The 26366-nt window shown below is 35.8% G+C and overlaps 1 protein-coding gene across 1 annotated transcript in view; it reads right to left on the bottom strand.

Annotated features, from left to right (window-relative positions):
• The window catches only part of xirp2b (xin actin binding repeat containing 2b), a 43548-nt gene extending 21100 nt beyond the window's left edge, over nt 1-22448 (bottom strand). The window contains exons 1-3 of the mRNA XM_016242268.1: nt 22295-22448; nt 9642-9772; nt 4443-4571 (exon numbers count right to left, since the gene is read on the bottom strand). Coding sequence (XP_016097754.1) covers nt 4443-4571; nt 9642-9772; nt 22295-22448 — 414 coding nt within the window. The remainder of the gene's footprint in view (nt 1-4442; nt 4572-9641; nt 9773-22294) is intronic.
• Between the last annotated feature and the right edge of the window lie 3918 nt (nt 22449-26366).

Genomic DNA, 26366 nt, shown 5'->3' with positions numbered 1-26366 from the left:
ACCACATAACTTTGAACTAACATTCTAATAGTGTTACTGGAATAATGTTTGTTCCAGGCCCGGCTCCAGAATCAAATCACTGAGGGTGCTTCTTAAATTAGTGAGGGTGCTAATATAATTTATTACTTATATATGTCATTTATTGCTATGGCGCAAAGAGTGCTATCTTCATAATCACTAAAAAGCTGTCACTCATCTTAGTTCATCGCGATCTCACAAAGTTGCCTTATAACCGATGAAGTTCACACTGCACAACAAATCTCTTATTTACATCATGTCTAAACTTTGTAATAATAAGATGATTCATGCTGGATGCTACACCTGAATAAAAAATGTGGTGATTTGAGCGGTGGGTGGATTCTAACTTAAACGTCTCTGATTGGCTGTTGCATTTAATAAATCAACAGATACTGTATGTCTGTGATTGGCTACATTGCTCAACGCTGCACAAACATGTTGAAACAGAAACCAATCTCCAGACCGCGAACCATAACGCACTGGATTGTTTGCCAAATCTGCAATGAAATGGCATTATTACAGCTTTTACTGAGGGTGCTATTGATTACACCCTATAGCACCCCCGTAGCACCCCCCTGGTTTGTTCGTAACTTTTGAGAGTACCTTGACAGAGCGTTACCCAAAATTATGAGAACATTCACTGTTAGCTGGGCTGAATGCTACTGAATTGAAAGGAAGCCAGTTACAAAATTGCTGCCACCAGTAAAAATACGTAAACAAACTAAATTCACTAAATAAAAATTGGTGTCAAAACAATTTTCACTCAGAAATTGCAAGTACATTTAAGATTTTCCAAATCTTTCTGGGATAAAAAAAGGCTTAATCTTAGAGATCATCCTCAGCTTGAAAAAAACTCTTTCTGACGATTTCATTTATCTGCTTGTCAAATTTAAGTGCTCTATCGCAAATCATCCCCAAATTGTTTACATGATGTTTCCTAAAGGGGCTCAGGGGACCCAGCTTAATTTGAACTGCGTTATCAAGTTCAGAGGGACCAAAGAGAATCAATTCCGTTTTCGATTCATTTAGGCTCAAAAAATGTATAGACATCCATGCCTTGACATCATTAAGACAGGCCAACAATCTTTCCATGGCAGTGGAGTCATTTGACTTAAATGGTACATTCAATTGTGTATTGTCTGCATAGCAGTGGAAGGACACACTGTATTTATGCAGAATCAAACCTAATGGGAGCATATAGAGAGAGAAGAGAAGCAGTGCAAACACAGACCCTTGAGGAATACCACATGATAAAGGTGATGAAACTGTTGTGCACTCACCCATACAAACAGAGAAACTTCTATTTAACAGATAGTATTTAAATCAATTTAAGGCATTTCCAGAGATGCCAGCACATGTTTCAAGTCGGGAAATTAGAAAATGATGGTCCAACTGTGTCAAACGCTGCTGTGAGGTCTAAAAGCAAAAGTGCAGTCATATTCCCTTGATCGGTTGCCAAACATTTTTTTAAATAAAACTTTAATAATACTGTTTCCGTGCTATGGTGTTTCTTAAACCTGACATACTTCACAAATATCATTTTCATCAAAGCATGACTCCAGTTGAATAAGAATACTTTTCTCTAAAATCTTGGCCAGAAATGGAAGTTTAGAAATTGGTCTATAGTTGCAAAGAATGCTCTTATCCAGATTTTCTTTTTTTCAACCAGGGCTGAACAACAGCTTGTTTACAGTACTCTGGGACGATCCCTGAAAGTAAGCTTTTATTTATTATAGAAACTATATATGGACCGACCGTTTCGATGATTTGCCTTAACAGAGGTGTCGGAATAATGTCTTGAGGAGCAGATGTAGGCTTCAACTTAGAAACAATGTCATTAAAAGTGGATATGGAGATAGGCTCAAATTCAGATGGCATAGCAAGGGTTTCTGGTGCAGACAAAGGCACATATGTACACTGCTGTATATTATTTCGAACCTCTGATATTCCACCGTCAAAGAATTGTATAAAAGCTTTTTCATAATTCAACAGATGTATCGGCAGGCACCTCTAATTTAGGGTTCAAAACAGAGTCAATCGTTGAAAAAAGAACTCTCGGATTTTGGTGATTTTTCTCAATAACATTTGCAAAGTAGCTTGTCCTAGAAAATTTCACAGCCCGCAATCATGTCTCCTGATTAGCATCCCACATACGTTTCACATTTAAAACTGGATGAAGCACACACTTTAAATTGCACATCAATCAGAAATTAGAAATAAGGCATAATAAAAAATGAATTTAAATATATGCTTCATAATATTTTACATTTGCTGATTCACGTCAGCTAGCACAGTTTGAGAGGCACGGCTTTAGAGCACTTGAGCGCTGATGTGCTGGCAGACGAGATGAGAGCACATCTCCCACTTTCTCCTGTCATTCTGTATTCAGTCTGATGTTTTTTTTCCTCTATCAGTGAGCCGAAACCACCTCGTCCCTGCAGGGCGAACAGAGCGCACTCAGACCTACTGGTATGGATGGGTGGACTGGATTCAAGTTGGATCGGCAGAGCTGGTTTACACAGACTGTGACCAAAATGTATCTCCATTCTGCTTCTCTCAATGCGAGCAGTATCTGATTTTTTTTTCAGAGGCAGGCACTGCATGTATAATATTTGCATGTGTCAATGCTAATGGGCTTCAGAAGCTTGAGAGAATCTATGCAGATCTGAGAGGGTACAGATGGGTAGAGATTTGACTTGTTATTGTGTCAGATTTTGGGTTTTGGTGTAAGGTCAGCTGTAAGAGGATTAATCTTATTTTGAAAGTCCATGCACACACTCTCTTTTCTACACCAGAAGACGTTTTGCTCATGTGGAAGTTGCATGCATGCTTATAGCATTTAATACCTGTACCAGAACTAAAACTAGTGGTGATTAGGGTTGCCAAGCATGCTAAAAGATACACAAGTGTCCTGCATCTAAGGAAACAGAAGTGAATTTGATTGAAACAATGTGTATTTTAGCATCTCACACCCATACGCTTCATTGCATTTGAACTAGTTTTGCATCCAAGTCTTAATTTTACAATTGTAGATTAGAATGGAAAACAAAAGCCAGATGTGAAACACCTTTAGGATTAGTTTTGGGACTTTAAAATGTACAAAAGCACTAAAAAGATTAACAAAATAAGAGTGTGTTCTTCTTTATGTTGAGTCACGATTTTCTTGTGCCATAAATCGCCTGGGTAGAAGCTAAACTGATATGTGTGTAATGATGTGTGACACTTTAGTACGACATTAAAATTCATTTATTTTTTAACAGATTCTGTATGTCAGTGAGTCAAAATCAAAGTAACTGCATCTCAAATGCATTTTAGCACTTCATTCTTTTCAATACACATACATAGCAGTATGCATATACTGTATGCCATTCCGATGATTTGCTCAAATATTATTAAATTTTTTTAATTATATTTAATAATATATTTATTAAAGATAAATAAATAAATAATTTTTTTTAATTTTTTGTAGTTTGGTTTGGCCTGTAATGTTTAAATATAAAAAAGCCTGCATGTTCTTACTCATCGAAAACATTTTGTTGCAGATGTATGCGACTGCAATGCAACATAACTAGGTTGCCTATTTGATTTTATACTACTGTTCAAAAGTTTTGGATCTGTATTTTTTTTTTTCTGCAGTAATAATATATTATTTAATAAAATTCTATTTGAATATATTGTGAAATATATATTGTAAATAAAATATATTGTTAAATATTACTCAAAATAACATTACGTAGGAAAATTGACTACAATAATTAACATTGTTTATAGAAAAAAAATGAAAAATAAAACATACTCATAATAAAATGGAGGAAGCGTGTCCAAACTTTTAACTGTATAAATATGCCAACATATGTCTGATATGTTAACCATTACAAATCCAAAAGGCTAATTTATTATTAAATAGTTTTAGATCAATTCTTTATTTTTTATTTTTTATATGTACTGTATATTATAACATATATACACTACCGTTGTCAACATTTTGGGATCTCTGATATTTTTTTTAATGTTTATGAAAAAAGTATCTTATGCTCAGCATGGCTGCATTTATTTAATAATAAAAAAAAGAAAGAAGAATTTTAAAAACAAGAATATATTGTGAAATATTATTAAGATTTAAAATAGCTGTTTTCTATTTGAATACATTTTAAAATGTCATTCATTCATGTGATGAAAAAGCTGAATTTTGAGCATCATTACTCCAGTAAGGGTCTTCAGTCTTCAGTGTCACATGATCCTTCAGAAATCATTCTAATATGCTGATTTGCTGCTCAAGAAATATTTCTTATTATTATAAAAGTTTTTCCTATTATTATAAACAGTTGTGCTGCTTAATATTTTTGAAAAAGTAAAAAAAAACATACTGACCCTAAGCTTTTGAACAGTAGTGTATATTACGAATTACCAGAGTTACCACTGACCTGCACAGATCTGTGTGTGTGGTGAATCTGGGTGACCGTGTGAGATGATGACATGCCCTCATTCTCGAACTGTCTGCGGACACTGGCCAGACCCCCAGGCAGGGAACAAACCTCGGCTTCCTCCATGACCTGATCGAGAAGAAAGAGACAAAGACAGAGAGACCGCCCGCGTTGAAAATCATGCTAAACAGATTTATGCTTTTACAAGAGCTGCAAGATTATGGGAGTGAAAGTGTGATCACTTGTCTCTCGTCTTCATCCACCATCAAACAAAAATATTCATATATTCATGAGACAATGTGGCTTACACACACACACAAGCACCAGCCCTCATCTCATTATCTCTGTGGCTTTACAAAATCACATTTTAAGATTTTGCATGACAGTCTTATTTGCATGGCATGGTATTGTGAGGCCCTGATACTGTGAGGTTTAATTTACTCCGCAATCCTGTTAACCCTTTCATGATGTCGACTTCTGGAAGTGTTGTTTATTTGCACATGTCATCTGCTTTGTTTCAAAGCCTTCTTCATTTACTAATTTTGCAAATGAATTCCATCTACAAAATTAATGAATGCGGTTTGCACGGTGCAATTCTATATTGCAAATGAGTTCTAAATATCAGATGCAGGATACAGCAGACTTTTAAGATTTGACATGCCTTGAGAAGTCCTCTCAAATCAAAATCCACCCACATATTTGTTTAGAACTAAACGGTGCTTGATCTGTGCATATTTCTCTCCTAATTCAGACAACTTTTTCACTAGAGAAATACATAACAGTATTATGGATAGAGGACTCATATTTTAGCCAGAGCCAATGGTTTGAAGTTAAAAATGCCTTAATGGTGAATGTGTTTCTCATAAATGCACAACGTTTTTGCTTCACAAGACATTAATTGATGGACTGGAGTGGTGTGGATTACTTGTGGATTATTGTGATGTTTTTATCAGCTGTTTGGACTCTCATTCTGACGGCACCCATTCACTGCAGAGGATCCTGTCACGGTGTGCCTACTGTGAGGAGCAAGGAACAAGCAGCGAGGAACGAGGAGAACGCAGGAGAATCCAGAATTAACAGTCTTTATTGACACCAAAGGAATACCACACGTAGGACACGGGGATTGACGATCAAGACAGCACGCAGGACTCTGTAAACACAGGGCTAAAATACATATGGAAACTAATGGGACACACCTGGGATCGAATGATATTAATAAGGACAGGAAGGACCAAATATGGGCATAGGAGGAACACGGGGGAAACCAGGACATGAGAACGTGGGGAACAAAACACAATAGACAGAAACAGAGTCTGACAGATCCATTGGTGAGCGAGTGATGTAATGCTACATTTCTTCAAATCTCTTCCTATGCAGAAACAAACTCATCTACTGTACTTCTTGAATGGCCAGAGGGTGAGTACATTTTCAGCAAATCTTTATAATTGTGTGAATGATTCCTTTATCTGTAATTGCTGTAGGTAAATAATGCTTTTTGTGAACAAACGAGTTCTGTGAATATAAGCATCATCTATAATAAATCTATTTTGCATAGAAAATAGGCATGTTTGTACTTACTGTATTTTCAAAGCAAAACGCTATTTTTACTCATTACAATTTTACTCAGAGTACATATTTCACAGGTCATCGTGGCTTATATTATCTGTCTTATAAAATGCTCTTATATTACAGCAGTCACCTCAACTATTGCTTTAAATAACACACTGATGTATTTAAACCATTACTCTAACTTAAAGGAATGTTCCAGGTTTAACACAAGTTAAGCTCCATCAACAACATAACAACATATAGGATAAATACACTTTATGTTTTAATCTTCATATTTGACTTGTAAGTGCCTTACTCTATCGGCAACATTAAAACTTAAAACACAGAGGGATGAGCCGACATTATGCCACAAATACTACCGGTAGATTTTAACTTGTACTGAAGCAGAAACAGTAACTTCTCTGTACTTTTTACCCTCCTGTAGGGATCTGACCTCAGCTGGCGCAGAGCGGATGTGCAATGCTGTTTTTAGCAGCCGGCCAAAGAGAGCGAGAAAGAGAGCGAGACAGAGGGAATTGGGTTTCTGGAGAGGTTCTGAACTCCCACTGGTCAGCCATCATCGCATTTCACTCTCACACTGTGACAAAGCCATAGAAAACAATAATGTCACTGCACACGCACATGACCTCTCTACTGTGGGGTCCAAAGAGGCATTCGGTCCTTCACCTCACTCTGGCTTTAGAGTGTCAAGGACATGAAGCTGCTTTGCGTCACCAAGAGAAGAAAAACGGGATAACATTGCAAGATTTTACCTCATTCAGTGTTAATCTTTTTTATTTTGCTAATGAAAAAGACGAGATGAAGATGCATCGCGAACGCACTGTTGCCTTGAAAACGCACTAAGCATAACATATCCTAAAATATATCCTAAACAGTCTCTAAAATATGGAAATCATTCCTTCTAAATGAAGAATTCACAATAATGTCTAAATATTAGCTAACACTATACTACACTCATTATATGTTACTTAGGAGCTCTGAGTTTTTACAAAGAGAGTTTAATGTTGATTTCAGTAAAAATGAACTAAAATGTTATTTTCGAAGTCTTTTTAGACATGAGACATTAGAAAACCAAAGAATATGACAAGATAAATAGTGACTAAATTAAAAGGACAAACTATAACTAAAAAACAGTTAACACATGTTAAGAAACCAAATTTATAGAATATAAAACATACACTACTGTTTAAAAGTTTGGGATGGTTAGGTTTTTATAATGTTTTTAAAAGAAGTCTCTTATGCTCATCAAGGATGCATTTATTTAGTCAAAAACAGAAAATTTGTGAAATATTATTATGATTTTAAATAACTGTTTTCTATTTTAATACATTTTAAAATGTAGTTTATTTCTGTGATACGAAGTTGAATTTTCAGCATCATTACTTCAGTCTTCACTGTCATACGATCCTTCAGAAATCACACTAATATGCCCGATTTGCTGCTCAAGAAACATTTCTTATTATTATCTATGTTGAAAACAGTCATGCTTCTTAATATTTTTCAGGATTCTTTAATGAATAGACAGGAACAGCATTGATTTCAAATAAAAATATTTTGTAACATTATAAATGTGTCATATTTGATCAATTTAATGAACCCTTGCTGAATAAAAGTATTCATTTCTTTCAAACAAAAACTATTGAATGGTAATATATATTCTTATTCGTAACAAGTCTTATGCTACTTCATTTGGCTTCTTAATTAAAATGTGCCTTGTTTTAACAATGTTTAGGTGTTTTACAGGAAATCAAAAACAAATACTGTTGAAAATTTTTTTTTATTCCTGTGTAAAACAGGTGATTGTGTTCTTCTCATGTCTCAGCTAAGGCACCTGAATCAAAGCCACTACTGATGTCACTAAATTCTGTTTCTAAGAAACCTTTTTTAGGAGATTTCTCCAGAACTGCCAAATCCTTGGAGACCTGGGGTTTCTGCATAATGTACTGCCTGCTGAAGTCCACTGCTTGTCTAATTCATTTGGTCTCCCTCTCTGTCCTCATCACTGCGTTTGTCTATCAAACGTTCTGTCTCCATTACCACGACGAGGGGCGCAAATCAAACGCACACTGGTTTCTTTTGTGATTTGATGTATCAAGGCAGCAATTACTGTATAAATCAATGAGTTTGGAATTATACATGAATTTGACATGAGCGCTCGGTCCTCATGCAGTGTTTAAACGCAGAACAGTCAGAATTTATCAGCCTTGATCGTTTGATCTAATGAGACGTTGACAAAACAAGTTTGCGTGCCGCACGAGTGCCTCATTTGTCTCATTGAAATGATATTGGCTGATCAATTTGATGGCACTCAGACAGCCGGATGGGAACTGCTGAGTAAATAGCGTTAGTCTGCTCAACAGAAGATCTTAAGGCTTGTCTAAATATGACTGATGGCTGACAGTGATGAAGCAGGATCATATAATCCCCCTTTACACCTGGAATTAAAGGGATAGTTTACCCGAAAATGAAAATTCACTGTTAATTTACTCTCCCTCAGGCCATTCAAGATGTAGGGGACTTTTTTTCTTGAGTAGAACAGTAAAGAAGATTTCAAGCTACAACCGTGGTCCTTGGTGATTCATAAAATGCAAGTCAGCAGCTGCCAGTTTTTGAGAAAAAATAAATAAATACCTGAGCCTCTTGATATATTGAGGTCTTATGAAGCGAAACAATCAGTCTGTGCAAGAAACTGAACATTATTTACAACACTATTCCCTTTAATCCATAGCATCAGGCAATGGGGAAATCTGATTCGTTTCCTCTAACGGGTTCTTTTGGACAGTTCGTTTCTGATTCAAATAACTGATTCACAAGTTTAGGTAATAAGCACACAGTGTCGCAACGAATACACAATTATTAAAGAACCCAAAAATGTTTTACATGTCTACAGCATATAAAGTGAACAAACTAGTGTTCAACAGCTCACCTTTTTACATAAACAATGTGAAACCATAAAAACATTCATTTCATCCCTTCATTCAAGTGCTTGGTTCACGCATGTGCATGTCACTGGCTCATAGGTCTTCAAAGTGAGTTTCGATTGAGTAACTTGTAGCTCTGTGGGGCTCAAGCCACAAACTGTTTCAGGCGGTTTAGTCTGATTTGTTGAACTGATTCATTTGGTTAATTAAATAGAACCGGTTCAAAAGAATGATTCGTTCGTGAACCAGACATCACTCTGGACCGCGTACCTGAGGCTCTGGATTACAGGTAATAATGATGTAAATAATGTTCTTCTTGCACAGACCTATCATTTCGCTTCATAAGACCTCAATATATCATCAGGAGCTATGGGTATTCATTTTTGTGTACCTTGATATGCTTTTGTTATTCTCAAAAACTGGTAGCCATTGACTTGCATTTTAAGAATCACCAAGGACCACAGTTTCAGCTAAAAATATTCTTTGCTGTTCTATTTAAGAAAAAAAGTCACCTACATCTTGGATGGCCTGAGGGTAAGCAAATTAACAGAAAATGTTCATTTTTGGGTGAACTATCCCTTTAAAATCCCTCTCGTGCAATTCATTCACAAGTGGTCAGATTGCTGTTTACACCTGGTATTTCCATCCCAAATAAGTCTCCTATGATTGGATCAGTTTTCACCCGTGTGTGTGTGTGTGTAAAGCATACCGAACTGGAGAAGCCTGTTCTGTCCTGTTTGGAAACTGCCGCCTGGTACACAGCCATGCGGTTTTTAAGTGGGACAGGTTCGGAGTGAGCGCTCTCCTCCAGCGTGCCTGTTCTGGATGCTGCGACGCTACCTGCAGGTGGAAAGAAATCAACAGACAAAACAAACCAATTAGATTTGAATATTTTCAGAAGAAAAAAAGAGTGGTGCTTGCCCATGCAATTAAAAAACACCTCCACAATGCTAGGATGTCCTGGGTGGTTGCTAAGGGGTTACTAGGGTGACCTGAGTGGTTGCTAGGGTGCTCTATATGATTGTTAACTGGTTGCTTTGGATGCCTAGTTAATTTGTTTTTAGATGGCTAGGGTATCCTGGGTGGTTTTTAGGGTCTTAGAAGTGGTTAGGTGATTGCTAAAGAGTTGCTAGACAGTTCTGGGTGGTTGCTAAGTCATGCTCTTAAGGGTGTTGCTAACTTTTTGCTGGTGTGTTTTGTGTGGTTTCTTCTGTATGGTTACTAGGGTGTTCTGGGTGGAGTCTAGGAGGTTGCTTGTGCTTTCTGGGAGGTTGCCAAGCATTCTGAATGGTTGCTAAGGGGTTACTAGGGTGAGTATTTGTTTGCTAGTGTTAAGGCCATTCACACCAAGAACGATAGCTATAAAGATAGCTACTGTATATTATTGTCCACACCAGTATTGAGAACAATTTTTAGAAATGTCACACTGTATTTCTAACAAGCCTAAACATAGCCGGAGGTGAGACCTTAATGGGAAAAGGTTGTGAGGTGGTGGAGGAACTTTGATGACCGAAGGCTTTCTCGCTTCATCCAGGAGCGTCACTGAGGTCAATTGCACTGCCAGCCCATCACTAACCCAATTAGACATTGTCGAATATGAAGACACGTCTCTCCGGCTGCTGTAAAACCTCATTAAGGTAATGAGCTGTTGGCAGCTCGAACCAAGCATCTAATCCCACCCTCGGTGTTCACGCATGTTTATATTGACGTATAGTCGAAGAAAAATGCACTAATGTGGGTGCGTGCAACTACCCAATTTCTCTAAAGGACTCAAATTTGAGGTGTATAACAGCCTGTCACATGTGATTGAACATGTTTCTGACATACAACACAACTAATACAATTTTGTAGTGCTTGTTAAGACTTTTTTTCTCTCCTCTATGAAAAACCTAGCAAGCTGCCTATCTAGACCATATTTTAGGGCACTCCTGTATTCATACAGTATGCAATCCCATTATGCGCTGCAATGAGCATTAAGAAAAAAATCCACCAATGAATACAAAATAAATCAATATTAAAGGCAACGCCGTCTCAAAGCCAGACACCTCAGAGTCGTTCTAGGGTGAAGTCACACTGTATTTCTAACAAGCCTAAACATAGCCGGAGGTGAGACCTTAATGGGAAAATGTTGTGAGGTGGTGGAGGAACTTTGATGACCGAAGGCTTTCTCGCTTCATCCAGGAGCGTCACTGAGGTCAATTGCACTGCCAGCCCATCACTAACCCAATTAGACATTGTCGAATATGAAGACACGTCTCTCCAGCTGCTGTAAAACCTCATTAAGGTAATGAGCTGTTGGCAGCTCGAACCGAGCATCTAATCCCACCCTCGGTGTTCGCGCATGTTTATATTGACGTATAGTCGAAGAAAAATGCACTAATGTGGGTGCGTGCAACTACCCAATTTCTCTAAAGGACTCAAATTTGAGGTGTATAACAGCCTGTCACATGTGATTGAACATGTTTCTGACATACAACACAGCTAATACAATTTTGTAGTGCTTGTTAAGACTTTTTTTCTCTCCTCTATGAAAAACCTAGCAAGCTGCCTATCTAGACCATATTTTAGGGCACTCCTGTATTCATACAGTATGCAATCCCATTATGCGCTGCAATGAGCATTAAGAAAAAAATCCACCAAAAAAATGCATGAGAACTGTCAATTATTAATTGAATACAAAATAAATCAATATTAAAGGGCACCTATTATGCCCCTTTTTACAAGTTGTATTATACATCTCAGGTGTCCCCAGAATGTGTTTGTGAAGTTTCAGCTCAAAATACCCCACAGATCATTTATTAGATCATTTTGAAAATGCCTATTTTGAGTGGAAGCAGAAACACGCTGTTTTAGTCCATTTCTCTTTAAATGCAAATGAGCTGCTGCTCCCCGCCCTCTTTCCCAGAACAGGGCTGTGCAATTTTAGCTCGTATCTCAGATCTACGAGCGAGATCTGAGATACGAGATGTTTGCCAAAAAACATCTGTTTGGTTTTGATTATCATGTATATCGCGCTGAAATCACGCGTTTTAAAGCCATCTGACGCACACATCTGAAGCACGCGAACAGAGAGCGGCTGTCACATGCATGTGAGTACTAAAAGTTGTCTTTCACACACAAGTTTATGTTAAAAACACGCTTAAGTTACAAAAACACAGTCGGTTATGTCTGTGAAGTTAAACAGCTGGGAAAGAATTAAGTGACCGCAGCATAATATACAGTACCTATACTGACCACTGTTTGGGTCTACGCTGTTAATATGACCCAAACAATAAAATAAAATAAAAGCAGAAAATCACTCACTGCTCTGGACTGAACAACTTCTATAGCTCTAATAAGAAGACATTTCTTACTTGAATGCTGCTTTTAAATGCTCTGGCGTGAAGATAAACATGGTAGATAGTGTGTGTGCGGCTCACTCAGCTAATACGGCTGTGTCAGTCAACTATCGTGGGCAGGGCTGGGAAAGTGTGATGTCACACATTTTACGGATTCTGTGATCAGAATCTGAGACACTGCTCATGATTCATAGAGATAAAAAAAAGGAGCGGGTGGATTTTTATCATTATAGGGTGGTATAGGTGTACACACTGCCAACACACATGTATGTTCAAACAACATGTAAAAGTGAATTTTGCATAATTGGTACCTTTTAACTGACACATGTACACCATAAATAAATACTGTTTTACAAGTTGCAACTAAAACAACAAGTACTTGAGTGTTTACAAGAAAATCATTTCAGTCTTTCAACTTCAAAATTTCATGTTTAATTTGTGTTATTTGCCATTGCTTTTTTATTATTTGTGTGATTTCTGAGTGAAAACTGTTTCAAAGCCAGTTTATATCGGTGTACAATTTTCATTAAGAAATTGCTAGTAAATTTCACAATTTATTACAAAGAAATAGCAAGTAACATTTAATTAAACACAAAATGTTTAAGTAGAAAGACTGAAGTAGCATTTTTGTAAAATGTTTTACAATAATCTTTATTTACAACTTCGAAAAAAAAGCCACAGTGTAGAGTTCAAATTAATTAAAAAGTCTTATTTATGATGCATTATAAAGGTATTCATAATATATGATGTAATGCATTATATCTTTTCATAAATAATTGTAACCAAATTTAAACAAGCACAAGCACTTTCAACAAAAAAGAAGATCTTTATCTGAAGAAAGCAATTAAAATAAATGATTGTGCTCTGGATGTGTTAGCAAATGCAGGAATATGAAATGCAGTATGGGGTTTATTTGTGTTTCATTATTAAGAAAACCATTCAGAGCACTGACAGCAGCATTGTTGGAAATGCTTCAGTGTCTTCATTAGAGTGACAGTCTAAGCCGGAATCTGATCACATGCCAGTAAACGAAATACATTCAGGATAAGTGCAAGAATCTGCTGCTGGCTTATGCTGGTGAACTATTCATATCAAACATACACACACACACACACACACACACAATAATTTGTTCAAACCAAAGCTTTTACTAAAAAGCATCTAGAAAACAGTTGTTTAAATACATTTCCAGAAACAATATAAGCAATACTGAACTATTTGAAAAGTTCACTAGTAATGCCTTAATAAACAGCAACTGGTCTCCCTAGTAATTTTTCACCCCACGACCAAAAGAAAAAAAAGACATTATATTAATATTTATTTATTAGAACCATTTAGTTTTTTAAAATTGCTTAATTTTCCAAAATATATAAATGTACACATTTTATCCCCCAATACACATTAATATACAAAGTAAATTGTAAGTTATAACTAAAATAAAAGAATTTTTAAAAATGTTTTTATATGAAGCCATATTACTATATAATTTTTATTTTTAATTTCTATTTTTTTTATTAATATATAAAGTCAATTTTAATTTATAACTAAAATAAATCTAAATAAAATGGAAAATCTGAAAATATAAAGATAAAAAACCAGCATAAAATAAATAGAAAATACTAGAATATACTGTGTGTGTGTGTGTGTGTATATATTCTAGTAAAATATGCATATAGAAAATTCTAGAATATATATGTATATATATATATATATATGTACGACAGACAGTTATGAGAATGTGCTTAATTGTCAAAAAAATCTGTTTCATTATGTAATATCTTCTTCAATTTCATTATGCAAAATATAATTTCTAACTTTTTTCTTTTGCTTTTGGACTGAAAAATCGAAACATTTTCTTGTCAGGTTTTGTAAGATTCACCTTCTTACTAATGGTGTCGCACTAATGGTTGGCGACTTGTCTGCAGTTGCGGTAAAAGCAGCGAGGCTTACCATGATATAAAATGCTGTATTGCAGCACGATCAGCAAAACGGACTCTTCATTAACTTTTAATGATTTAGTTCTATTTAAAGTCTTATTTATGGCACTGTAGCATTTATTAAATAGGTACATAAAGTTTCACTTCTGCAGTTGTGTAGAAACATGCTGGAAGCTCAGTGTTCTAAATCATCTGTAAATGAAACATACGCTTTAATGGCTCCGAATGCTGCAATGTTTGCTCAGGCATTGCTATGTGCTCCTATAAGTTATTCCAGTGTCACATCTGGTAATTTCATTTACTTACTTAATTATTTGTCATGCGGCAGACGCTTTTATCTAAAGCTTAAAGCACACTTATTATCTCCCTCGAGAAACCTGGGGTTAAGTGCTTTGCTCAAGGGCACTGTGGAGTTTCATGCATCACCTCCTGTGGGTTTTGAGTCTACAACCTAGCAGTTTCCAGCCAGATGCTTTAGCATTATGCTGCACTTCCTCTGAACCATGCGCTTTACTTCAGTAATGTGGCATATTTCTATGAAACGGGCTTTTCAGCATGTCAAAATGGAAGGTAGTGCTTGATGTTATCGATCAGGAATTTATGGGATCATGAAAAGTGAGCATTACATACTAGAATAGAATCATGTGGTAGGAGGAGAAGTGTTGAAGTAAAACCTGATCAAATCAAGTCTCGGAGCTGTTGGTTTCTAATAGGAGCTCCTACTTTATCAGCTGGCGGTTCAATAATTTCATTCCCACGGGGAGTCATCACGTCACTGTGCTGTTCATTTGGTTATCACAAAGACAGACATGGTTTTTTTAACCACAGAGATCATATAACTATATAAAATAAGTATATGTTTACCTAAAAAACATAAAACAAATTACCCTGCCTGTAAAAACGTCATTTTTTTGTGATTTACTACATAAAATCATCCTTCATAAAGATGTAGAACATTCTGTGAAAATACAACCTTTATATCTTTAATATTGAGTGAGTAAGGTCATGTCAAAGATTGAAATCATAGTGAAATTAATGGTTGAAATCAAACTTTGATGCTTATCTCATAATTAGATTTTGAGACTTTAGCTTGGATTTCACAGACAAAGACCCTTTATATCCTCAATTGATAAGAAAAAAAACAAATTATTATTATATTTTCAGCAGAATATCATACAGTAAATTCTATGTACATGAATGTATAATAATAATTATTATTATTATCATCATTATTGTTATTATTATTATTAACAACAACATTTGAATAAGTTGCCAATATAATAATAATTAGTAGTAGTAGTAGTTGTTGTTGTATTATATAGGCCACTTATTCAAAATGATTGATGTTACTAAATATGATTTATAATTACAATTTAGTGCATATAAATGAAAATGATACAAATATAGATTTTGAATATAGTTCTTAGGGGGGGAAATGGCTAGATTAAGTAGACTTTTGCGTTCAAATTTTGTTAAACATTAAACATTTTGAATCTTCAATTCAAAAGAAATGCATAAATACCGAGATACTGATTCAAGTATTAAAAATATGAATAAATAAAATAAATTTTTAGAGCTATATTATAAAATATGCACATTTAAAAAAAAAAAAGTTGTTCCCTTTCAAAGGAAATGCATAAATACTGATATACTGATGCAAGTACTGAAAATATGAATAGATAAAATAAACATTTGGAGCTATATCACCCAAATGAGTAAAAAAACAAAAGTATCAAAATAGCTGTAATTGCCCAGTCCTGAAGCCAGAATTTTTTTTTTTAAATGCACAGCATTCATATGATGCATGATCATGTGTGGTGGTACATAACATCAGTGGATAAAGAGTACTCTATTTTAACCGTGCTGCATTGCTGTAAACCCATCAACCTGTCAAGAAGGATGAGCAACCACAGACATCCACCACCCAAAATAAGCCTGGTAACAGCTACTCTTGCGCTTCAGATGCATTTAAATGCAGCTCTGTGTTAGAGAAGATGATGGAACATCCTTGTTCCTCATATTTAGCGCAGCGCTCTATATGGCAGCTTTAGTTTACTATTGAGCTGGTGCTGGTTGAAAGCTTTCACCTTGAGATCGTGCAAATCCTCACGTCTAAAGCATGTCAACAATCCGAGGCTATCTTGTAATGAGTTATGTACAGACCCGAGCTCACATGACAGGAAAGTGAAGTAATCTAGGCGCCAAGTAGCCGCAAAAATAAATCTAACTTATTTTAAACCGGGCTGGCTGGTGGAGTCAGGTTTCCGAGAGAGCTGAAGATCCACAACCTGCTCAACTGAACGTCTGATTAAACTCAAGAAAGATGGAGAAATTTCAACAATACAGTGTTTATATTACTGCGAATGAACTACATATATTTCAGTGCTTGTGAGCCTACCTTGAAACTGCAGCTTTCCAAGTGCTACTTTGGCTTAGTTAAACTGAAGTCAAGCTGCCCTTTTGAAAAAGTAATTCACCGCACTATACAGTATACAAGCAATCAGAGTATAAGTATTTATCAGGTACAAAACCAAAAACATTGTAAAACATGACTTTTTGAAGTAGCAAAGATTTACAGACTACATTTTACAAGAAAATACTATTTCAGTTTTTCTGTCAAAATTTCACATTTAATTCAATGTTAATTCAATTCTTTGTAACTGTTAGTGAAATTCACTAGCGATTTCTGAGAAAATTGTTTCTACGCCATTTTTTTCAGTCAGAGATTGACACTAAACAGTATCTGAACAAATATACTTGCACAAAATAAAAATAAAAACAACTAAAAATGTAAGCAAGTATAAAGCAGCATTAAAATAGAGGTCTGAGCGGGACTATTTTTTTAGTCCCGCTCCCGCTATATTTTCACTCTTTGTTCACCCGCTATCCGCGTGGAATAATTTTCTTCCCGACCCGACCATTCCCGCTAAATTTAGATCTCGTTTACAGAATCTCACATTTCTCACAATCTCACAGAGAGATAGGCTAACAAATAAAAGTGTAGTCTGCAAAAAATTGTATGTCATTTTATTGGTCTTGTCAAGAGTCTTGAATTTATTGACTTTGACTTGAATTTATATAAATTATATTAAGACACAAAATTTGTTTAATATTTTATGAAACACAGTAGGAAAAAAGTGTCGGAGAAAATAAAAATGTTGTAGGCTACAAAAATTGTAGGCTATTTCTTATTTTTATTCGTCTTGTCAGGATACAATTCGTTTAACATTTACAAGCAAAAAAGTGTCGCAGAGAGAGAATTTTTTTTTTAGGTTGTTCTTATTAGCTATTTTTTTCGTCTTGTCAAAATACTAAATTCGTTTGACATTTTTCTGTTAACACAGTAGGAAAAGTGTCGTAGAGAAAAATAAATAAATACGACATCTGTCATTTAAAAGTATAGGCTAAGCAAAATATAAACAAAACTGAGTTGAACGTCCTTCAAGGACATGCAGGACGAATTTGCTCCATCCTTATTCTGCTGTCACTCATCGACAACCTGCCTGTTCTGTCTGAGGGCCGTATATTTACCACCGGTACAGCCTGCTTTGAGCATCGTTATGCACATGCTGCGCACAGACCCCCCAAATAAAAGGCGTGACGTTTAAAGCATGCGTGCAGCGCGTGCATAACAGTCAGAGTGAAGGTTGTACCCTACGGTGGTCAATAAGAATAAAGCGCAGATATGCTGTTCTAAATGGACGTCGGGAACCGGATATTGTTAGACCGCCCGCTCCCGTTCAAATTACAGCAGAGTTACAGACCGCTACCGCGTTTTATTCGGAAATTTAATACCGCGGCGCAAAAAATCTGGTCGGGTCCCGCGTTTCCCTCTACATTAAACTACTGTAAATGTTCTGCTACGAAAAAAGCTGATAAATTCCCTGTTTTAACATGAATTAGGGAATCTTTTAAACTTATTTTACAGTATTACATTTCATGCTACACTTTTACTCAATGAAAGTAGCTACAATGCAAAACGTTTGTGCAGGATTTACATGAATAAGCTAAGAAACAATTTTCACTCAGAAACTGCTAGTAAATTTCACAAATAAGCAGAAAGTATCGTAAAACAAAAAATGAAATCTTTAAGTAGAAAGTGTTGATGATTTGTCAAAAGTTGTAAATAAAACAATACTGGGTTGGTTGAGTACATGCTGCTAGAAAACGCTATTTAAATCTTTCTACAGTAAAATTTCACATTTAATTAAATTGCTATTTTTTTGTCAATTGAAACTTACTAGCAATTTCTGAGTAAAAACTGTTTCCACACCATTTTTGTTTCAGTTAGGGATCTCAGTCAGGGTAACAACATTAAACAGTATTTGAATTAAACTTGCGCTCAATAAAAAAGTAGCAAAACATTTGTGTAGGATTTAGGTAAAAAATAAACCAAGAAATCAAATTTCACTCATAAATTGCTAGTAAATTTCACAAATAGTTATGAAGAAGCAGCAAGTAACACTGAAATTCTGAAGTAGATAGTGTTGTGAAAATGATTTGTCAAAGTCAAACTGTAATTATTTAAGTATGTTTTACAAGAAAATACAATTTTAGTCCTTCAACTTCAAAAGTTCAGTGTTAATTCAAAGTGTTTTTTTGTTTTTATTGTAATTATTGTGAAATTTTTAAGCAATTTCTGAGTGAAAATGGTTTCCTATACCATTTTTTGTCAGTGTAGCTACTCCTAAAGCTACTTTTCCTAAAAAGTCAACATTAAAAGTTAAACAAATTTACTTAAAGGGTTAGTTCACCCAAAAATGAAAATTCTGTCATTAATTACTCACCCTCGTGTTGTTCCAAACCACATTTTCCACATTTTCGTCTCTACTGCGTCACTTTGGACGACAGTATCATGACGTGAGCGTGTGGCAGCGCTGACCCAGATCCGGTGTAATGCCGTCATCACGCCGGATCTGGGTCAGCGCCGCCACACGCTCGCGTCATGATACTGTCATGAACGCGCGTCACAAAGTGACGCAGTAGAGACGAAAAGATGGAATAAAGTCGTTATTTTTGTTTTCTTTGCGCAAAAACGTATTCTCGTAGCTTCGTAACTTTACAGTTGAACCACTGATGTCACACGGACTACTTTGTCGATCATCTTTGTACTTTTCTGGACCTTGAACGTGGTAGTTACCTTGCTGTCTATGGGAGGGTCAGACAGCCCTAAAGCGTGATATCTTAAATTGATATCTAAAAATATCTTAAATTGTGTTCCGAAGATGAACGAGTGTCATACGGGTTTGGAACAACACGAGGGTGAGTAATTAATGACAGAATTTTCATTTTTGGGTGAACTAACCCTTTAAGGTTTTCTAGGTTATTATTGAAACCAGAGCAAATATCTTTCAATGGGCTTAATTTAAAGGGAAAACAAGTTTTCATTCCCCATCACTGATATTTGTTCTTGTTTTAAGCATAAACTCACTCAAATTTGTTCAACTTTTAAAGACTTCATTTTAGATTTGCATCTCAAGTATCTTGATTTAAGGATGCTTAGAATTTGTATCAGAAAACAAAAATACTGAGGAGGATTTTTGTTGTTGTTGTTGTTGTTGTTTTGCAATGCATGCAGCATTTCATGCCATGAATTTATGATTTTAAGACTTTCTGCTTTGATTTAAGACTTTAAGGCCTTAATTTGGAAGGGCAAATTAAGACTTTTTAAGATTAATGTTTTTCCTGATTCATTAGTGCACACTTTTCATTTTTCAATAAAAAAAAATTTTTCTTTTGCAATCTCGCTTCATTTCTAAGACTATTTTCCTTTAAGGCTGATGTCACAAATCCCGCAAACACATTGTAACACCAACTTTTGATCATTCATTCAATTCCTGACACATAAAATCAAGTCCCACACTACATTTGTCTCGATTGTTGTTGAATATCCATATGTCACATTATGGAAGTAAACTAGATTATGAATAGCATTTGTCTTCTACATTAGTTAGCTTGTCTCCAACACTGATACTGACATAAAAATGCTGTTGAAGTTTGTAATTATCATACTGTCATTGTTTTGCTTTAGCAATTAATTAAATTAGCATGCAATATGTCTACATTAACGGTGTAATCATGATATTTTAATGCCTCTAAAAATAAAAAAGGGATCGTCTCAAAAATGCCTTCTTATAAAACAAAACAATCCCTATTTCAATGTTTGTCACGTAGAAAAATGTTCTAAGAATGAGTGAAATTCAATTTGTGCAGTCAATTTTGTTATTTGTTGCAGAAGAAGTGAAGGTAAAAGAGAGGGGGTGGAAACAAATTTACAGGCAATTTCAGGACAGTGACAGGATTGATCAGGTGAAAAAGAAACAAACATCTTCTTAATGAGAAGCTTGTGTTCTCAGTCATTAAGATGGAGCCCAGAGTCTGAAATCAGATTGCTGGCGGTTCAAGCAAAGCAGGTTTATGACCGATTCAATAAACAGCTCAATATAGGATTTCACAGCAAAATTAAAAAGCTTTTATTACCAAACACTGCAGAAACAGTACAAAACTAGATCTGCCCAGAACTCACTGAAACGATGCTAGAGTTTACTGAGAGTTTGCAAGGGTGTTGCCAAGCGGTTGCTAAGGTGGTTTACTTCCTACTCGAGGCCCTCCTTCAATGCAGTCGGTGGGACATTGTTAATCTATTTTATCATCCACCGGGTAAAAATCAATCAGATTATTGTGAAAGAAACACCACAGCTCTCCTCAACCAGCCGCAGAATTTCAAGCTAGTTGAGATTTGTTGAAACAAGTTTAATGCATATTTGTTTGCATTTGTTAACAAAAACCACTAACATTTCCAAACAAACTTATTTGAATATGTGCAATTCTTATTGTATATGATTATTTTTTAAATGATCAAGAACACAAGTGTTGGGAACCAAATAGTTTACACAAAGAGGAAAGAAAGTAAGAAAGAGAGAGAGAGAGAGACGGAGAGAGAGAGAGAGAGAGAGAGAGAGAGAGAGAGAGAAAGAAAGAAAGAGAGAAAGAAAAAAAGAAAGAAAGAGCAAACTTTTGAACACTGATGTATGTATTTTATATTATTATACATAATTTTGTAATTTATAAAATTGTTTTCAGTTAGTTATAATTATTAGAGAGAGAGAGAGAGAGAGAGAGAGAGAGAGAGAAAGAAAGAAAGAAAGAAAGAAAGAAAGAAAGAAAGAAAGAAAGAAAGAAAGAAAGAAAGAAAGAAAGAAAGAAAGAAAGAAAGAAAGAAAAAAGAAAAAGAGAAAGAAAGAAAGTTCCAATTTCTTTAAACAGTTCTTGAATGTCTGGCGACTGGTATAATAATAATAATAATAATAATAAACATACCATAATTAACTTAATATTAATATATTAATAACAGTAAATATATATATTCATATTTATAAAAGCACATATAAAATAACAGTAATAATAATGATGTTATTGATAATAATATTAACAATAATTAATGTTTATTATAATATATAACATTAACTTATTAAACACAATAAATAAATATATACGTTAATATATAAAAGTATAATACATAAAAGTACATACTACTACTGTTACTACTACTACTACTAATAATAATATGAATAATAATGATAATAGTATTATTAATTATTATTTTTTATAATATATAAGCTCTATGTATTAATAATAATAAATATTGATATATACAGTACATATGTATATAATATTATATAAAATGACATAATGATAATAATAATGAATTAGATAAAAAATACTAAAAATACATAGAACAAAACAAAAACAAAACACTACCAAAAGGCATCTAGATAGAACCAGTTATTATATAAATCATTATGCTGTTCGTAAAATAATCATTAACAGAATCACTCTACTCTCATCCCTAAACAGCAAACTCCTGCAAATCTCCTATTTGCCATCCCAAAGCAAGCGCTCATTATCAGAGGAATGTGTCAATCGCCACAGTGTCTTCCAGTCACTAACAATGACTACAAATCTCCCTGCGAAGTCATCCTTTCCAGCACATTTCCTTAAAAATACAATTACAAGCCAAACGTTCCTCATGATCTTTTTCAGATAAACCCAGCCGATCGATGGGTCCAAGCAGTCGTCACACTCACCGACTGCGTGTGAGTCCGGAGGAAGAGGAGGGTTAGAGATCCACAGATTGGGCCTGTAGTTTCCTGCCTGTCCTGCAGGTGGTTTGCTTAGTTCTCCAGAGGCTTGTGGAGCCCAGCTCCAGCGGCACCCATAAACATAATGTGTATTCAGCATGCCTTGGGGAACAGCTGCTTTTATTTCCGACTGTCTTCTTCTCTCCCCTCCCCTCGTTCAGGCCTGCGCACTGCCAGCGGGGCTTTTTTGGGAGGCCTTCATGCCTTTGGTGTCATGCTGGGGAAGCAACAGTCAGTGTTTCTCTCTCAAATCTATATTATGTTCTGTCATTAAAATCACATGCTAATGCTGCACTATGGTATTATTACAACTGCATCTAATCTGAAGGTTTAACTCTCTAAAGCTCACTGTATCATATTTCATCTGCAAACTGCCTCTAAACTGATCAAAACTTTGCTGAAAAACCTGTTGCACACAATCTACTACATGCCTTCTGTCATCTGACTGATAGTTTGGACTTTTTTAGCAAGTAAAAGGCCTTTTAGTTTAACTGTACAACCGTCCACCTTCAGCTTGAGCTTCACAAGTAAATGTAAGAATGTCATATTTGGGGAAGTCGTGGCCTATTGGTTAGCGAGTCGGACTCGTAACCCAAAAGGTTGTGGGTTCGAGTCTCGTACCGGCAGAGATTGTAGGTGAGGGGAGTGAATGTACAGCGCTCTCTTCCACCTTCAATACCACGACTGAGGTGCCCTTGAGCAAGGCACCGAACCCCCAACTGCTCCCCGGGCGCCGCAGCATAAATGGCTGCCCACTGCTCCAGGTGTGTGTTCACGGTGTGTGTGTTCATTGCTGTGTGTGTGCACTTTGGATGGGTTAAATGCAGAGCACTAATTCCGAGTATGGGTCACCATACTTGGCCACATGTCACGTCACTTTTAAAAATGAGCACTTGCTGGATGGTTTCCTTGATTATACATATTTTTTAGCAAAATCAGGTTAAAATGTGATTGTCATCAGGCTTTTGAGGAACGTTTCTGTTCATCTCTCAATCATCATTGTATTGCACTGCATTATAGGTTTTGAAACTACAGAGCTTGGATCATCAAACTAAGCATTTAAATGTTATCTTACTGGGAGATATAGAGTGAAAACTGATAATTATATGCATTCTATGTAAGTAGTCTGCTATACTGTTACAAAAGTCGCATTAATTTGCATTCCAAGCTATTAGACTTGCACCAAATTACATATTTTGCTCAGTTTGGGCAAACCTCTCAAGCATCAAATGATACTCAACAAAAACATGTATGCAAACAATTGTTTCGAGACATTTGGGATTTATTTTTCCACAAGGCTCAATAAAATGTTCCATTTCAAAAAATGTATGTTATATGCTTTGCAAGGTTAATTTTATGCATTCTCCATTGGTTGCACTGGCTCTGGCATCCACTGACTCAACTATTTTGTTCAGGGTTATCTCACCTATCGACTTTTTCGGGTGAAATCTGGCACTTTTCTGTTTGTCACACTCACCGATTAAATAAGGAACAGAGGTGACAGACAAAATGACGGCTGCTGACATTTCTCTCTGAATTCATGCAGCGTTTGCACATTTTGCATGATTTTTTTAATGATATTTTCAGCAGTTTGCAATGACTGACTGGAAAATGAAAATGATTTTATAAGGACTGCATTTACAAAGAAAAATAAATAGTCGAGAAATTTTTTTTTTCATGACATTTTAAGGTTTATAATAATTTCCACGACTTTCCAGGCCTTTAAATAACAGTTTTGAAATGCCTGGTATTTACAGGTTTTTTTTCTGGATCATGGGACTCTATTTGGGCAGGAAATCAATAGGAAGCTTATCGAAATCTCTGGAGTGCTGCATAAACGAAAACAATTGTAATATAATGAATTCACTTCAATAATACATTGAATAATTACAAACAGTGCTGCCTCCACTTTCTAGTTGCATTAGTCATTTAAGTGCAGGAGGAAAAAATGCTCATGCATAACAATCAGCATTTGAGATATGTGGCTTTGTGTTTGCTGAGGAAAATTAGTTTGGATCAGATTCGAAGAGGACAGCAGCTTGCCAGTTCTTTAGAGAAAAAGCTCATTGGTCATTGCCAAAGCAAGGAGAGTCCATCTCACCGACTGATGGATAATATCAAATATGCTTGATGTTGTTGAAATTTGCTAGAGCCAACATTTTTGTATTTGGCAGACAATTTTATCCTAAGCGACTGAAAATCAAACCCATGACCTTGGCACTGCTAGCATCATGCACTAAAAGCTGAGCTACAGGAACTCAATGAACTGTGAGGCTTTCATCTGAACCTTCAGATTAAAGGAATAGCTCACCCAAAAATGAAGCTGATGAAAACGTACTCATCCTCAGGCCATCCAAAATGCAGATATGTTTGTTTCTTCAACAGATTTGGAGAAATGTAGCTACATCGCTTGCTAAACAAGCAAGGAGAGTCCATCTCACCGACTGATGGATAATATCAAATATGCTTGATGTTGTTGAAATTTGCTAGAGCCAACATTTTTGTATTTGGCAGACAATTTTATCCTAAGCGACTGAAAATCAAACCCATGACCTTGGCACTGCTAGCATCATGCACTAAAAGCTGAGCTACAGGAACTCAATGAACTGTGAGGCTTTCATCTGAACCTTCAGATTAAAGGAATAGCTCACCCAAAAATGAAACTGATGAAAACGTACTCACCCTCAGGCCATCCAAAATGCAGATATGTTTGTTTCTTCAACAGATTTGGAGAAATGTAGCTACATCGCTTGCTAAACATTGGATCCCCTGCAGTGAATGGGTGCCGTCAGAATGAGAGTCCAAACAGCTGATAAAAACATCACAATAATCCACAAGTAATCCAAACCCCTCCAGTTCATTAAATAATATCTTATAAAGTGAAAAGATGCATATTTGTAAGAAACAAATCCATCATTAAGCTGTTTCTGACTTAAACCCCCTGCTAAAATATGAGTCCACTATCCATAATATTTTTTACTCCAGCAAAAAAAGTCATCTCGTCTGATTCAGGAGAGAAATACGCACAGATCAAGCCCTGTTTAAAAGCAAAAAAAAGTTCAAAACAGCTCTAAAACAAATATGTTTTTATCAGCTGTTTGAACTCTCATTCTGACGGCACCTATTCACTGCAGAGAAAAAACTAAATCATTAACATCTTAAATGGCCTGAATTTTTGGGTGAACTATTCCTTTAAAAGTTTGATGCTCTATACAGACTGAGCTCAGATGCACTAAAAACCGGAGATGCTCTCTTACAAGTCGTGCACATACTGTACTAAGTGTCCAGCATCAAACCAAGCTCTGCGGGTCAGAGTTCTGAAGGGGTGAAAGTTCTGCAAACCGGGTCAGTGATGTAATAGAGAGGCCCCAGAGACACAAACAGCACAGCAGACACCTGAGACCCACAGAGACACGGAGGGACAAATGTGGGGGCAGATATATGAGAGACCCTGTCTCTCCGCTCCCAGCAGGGCGCCAGCCCGCCTGAACCATCCTCTCTAGCCAAACGAAATGAGAGTGATCAGCATTGGGGAGCGGCTAACTAAAAGTAGCGATGCTGCTAACTTCAATGCAATTTTCAGAAGCGTGACAGTAGTACAACTAAAATAGTGCAGCTTTTCCAGTAACAAGCTACTTTTCCCCCCACAAGTTATATAAAAATGATTTTCTAGCTTGTAAATCAGCGTAAAGCGTTCTCTAAGAAAAATGGTCCTTTACAGCATTAAAAAAAAAACTCTAATGTTTCCATTCCTTGCTGACTGTTGTATGGAGGACTAGGTATGTCACTTTAAAAAAACATTTAATTGAAGAATAAAAGTGTAAAATGGCACTTCTCAAAATTAAAAGACATATCTGAATACTTTTAATTAATGTTTAAAATGTAGTTAAATGTAACTGTAAATGTAAATAATGTAAGTTAATAAATCACTTTAAACTAGGGCTGCACGATTATGACAAAAATCATAATTGTCGATTATTCCCTTGAAATTGTAATTGCGATTATCACAATTTACACT

The sequence above is a fragment of the Sinocyclocheilus grahami genome, unplaced genomic scaffold (assembly GCF_001515645.1).
Source record: "Sinocyclocheilus grahami isolate Dianchi unplaced genomic scaffold, SAMN03320097.WGS_v1.1 scaffold652.1, whole genome shotgun sequence".
NCBI lineage: Eukaryota > Metazoa > Chordata > Actinopteri > Cypriniformes > Cyprinidae > Sinocyclocheilus > Sinocyclocheilus grahami.
The sequence above is the reverse complement of the archived record's forward strand: the minus strand, read 5'-3'. Positions and strand labels throughout refer to the sequence as shown.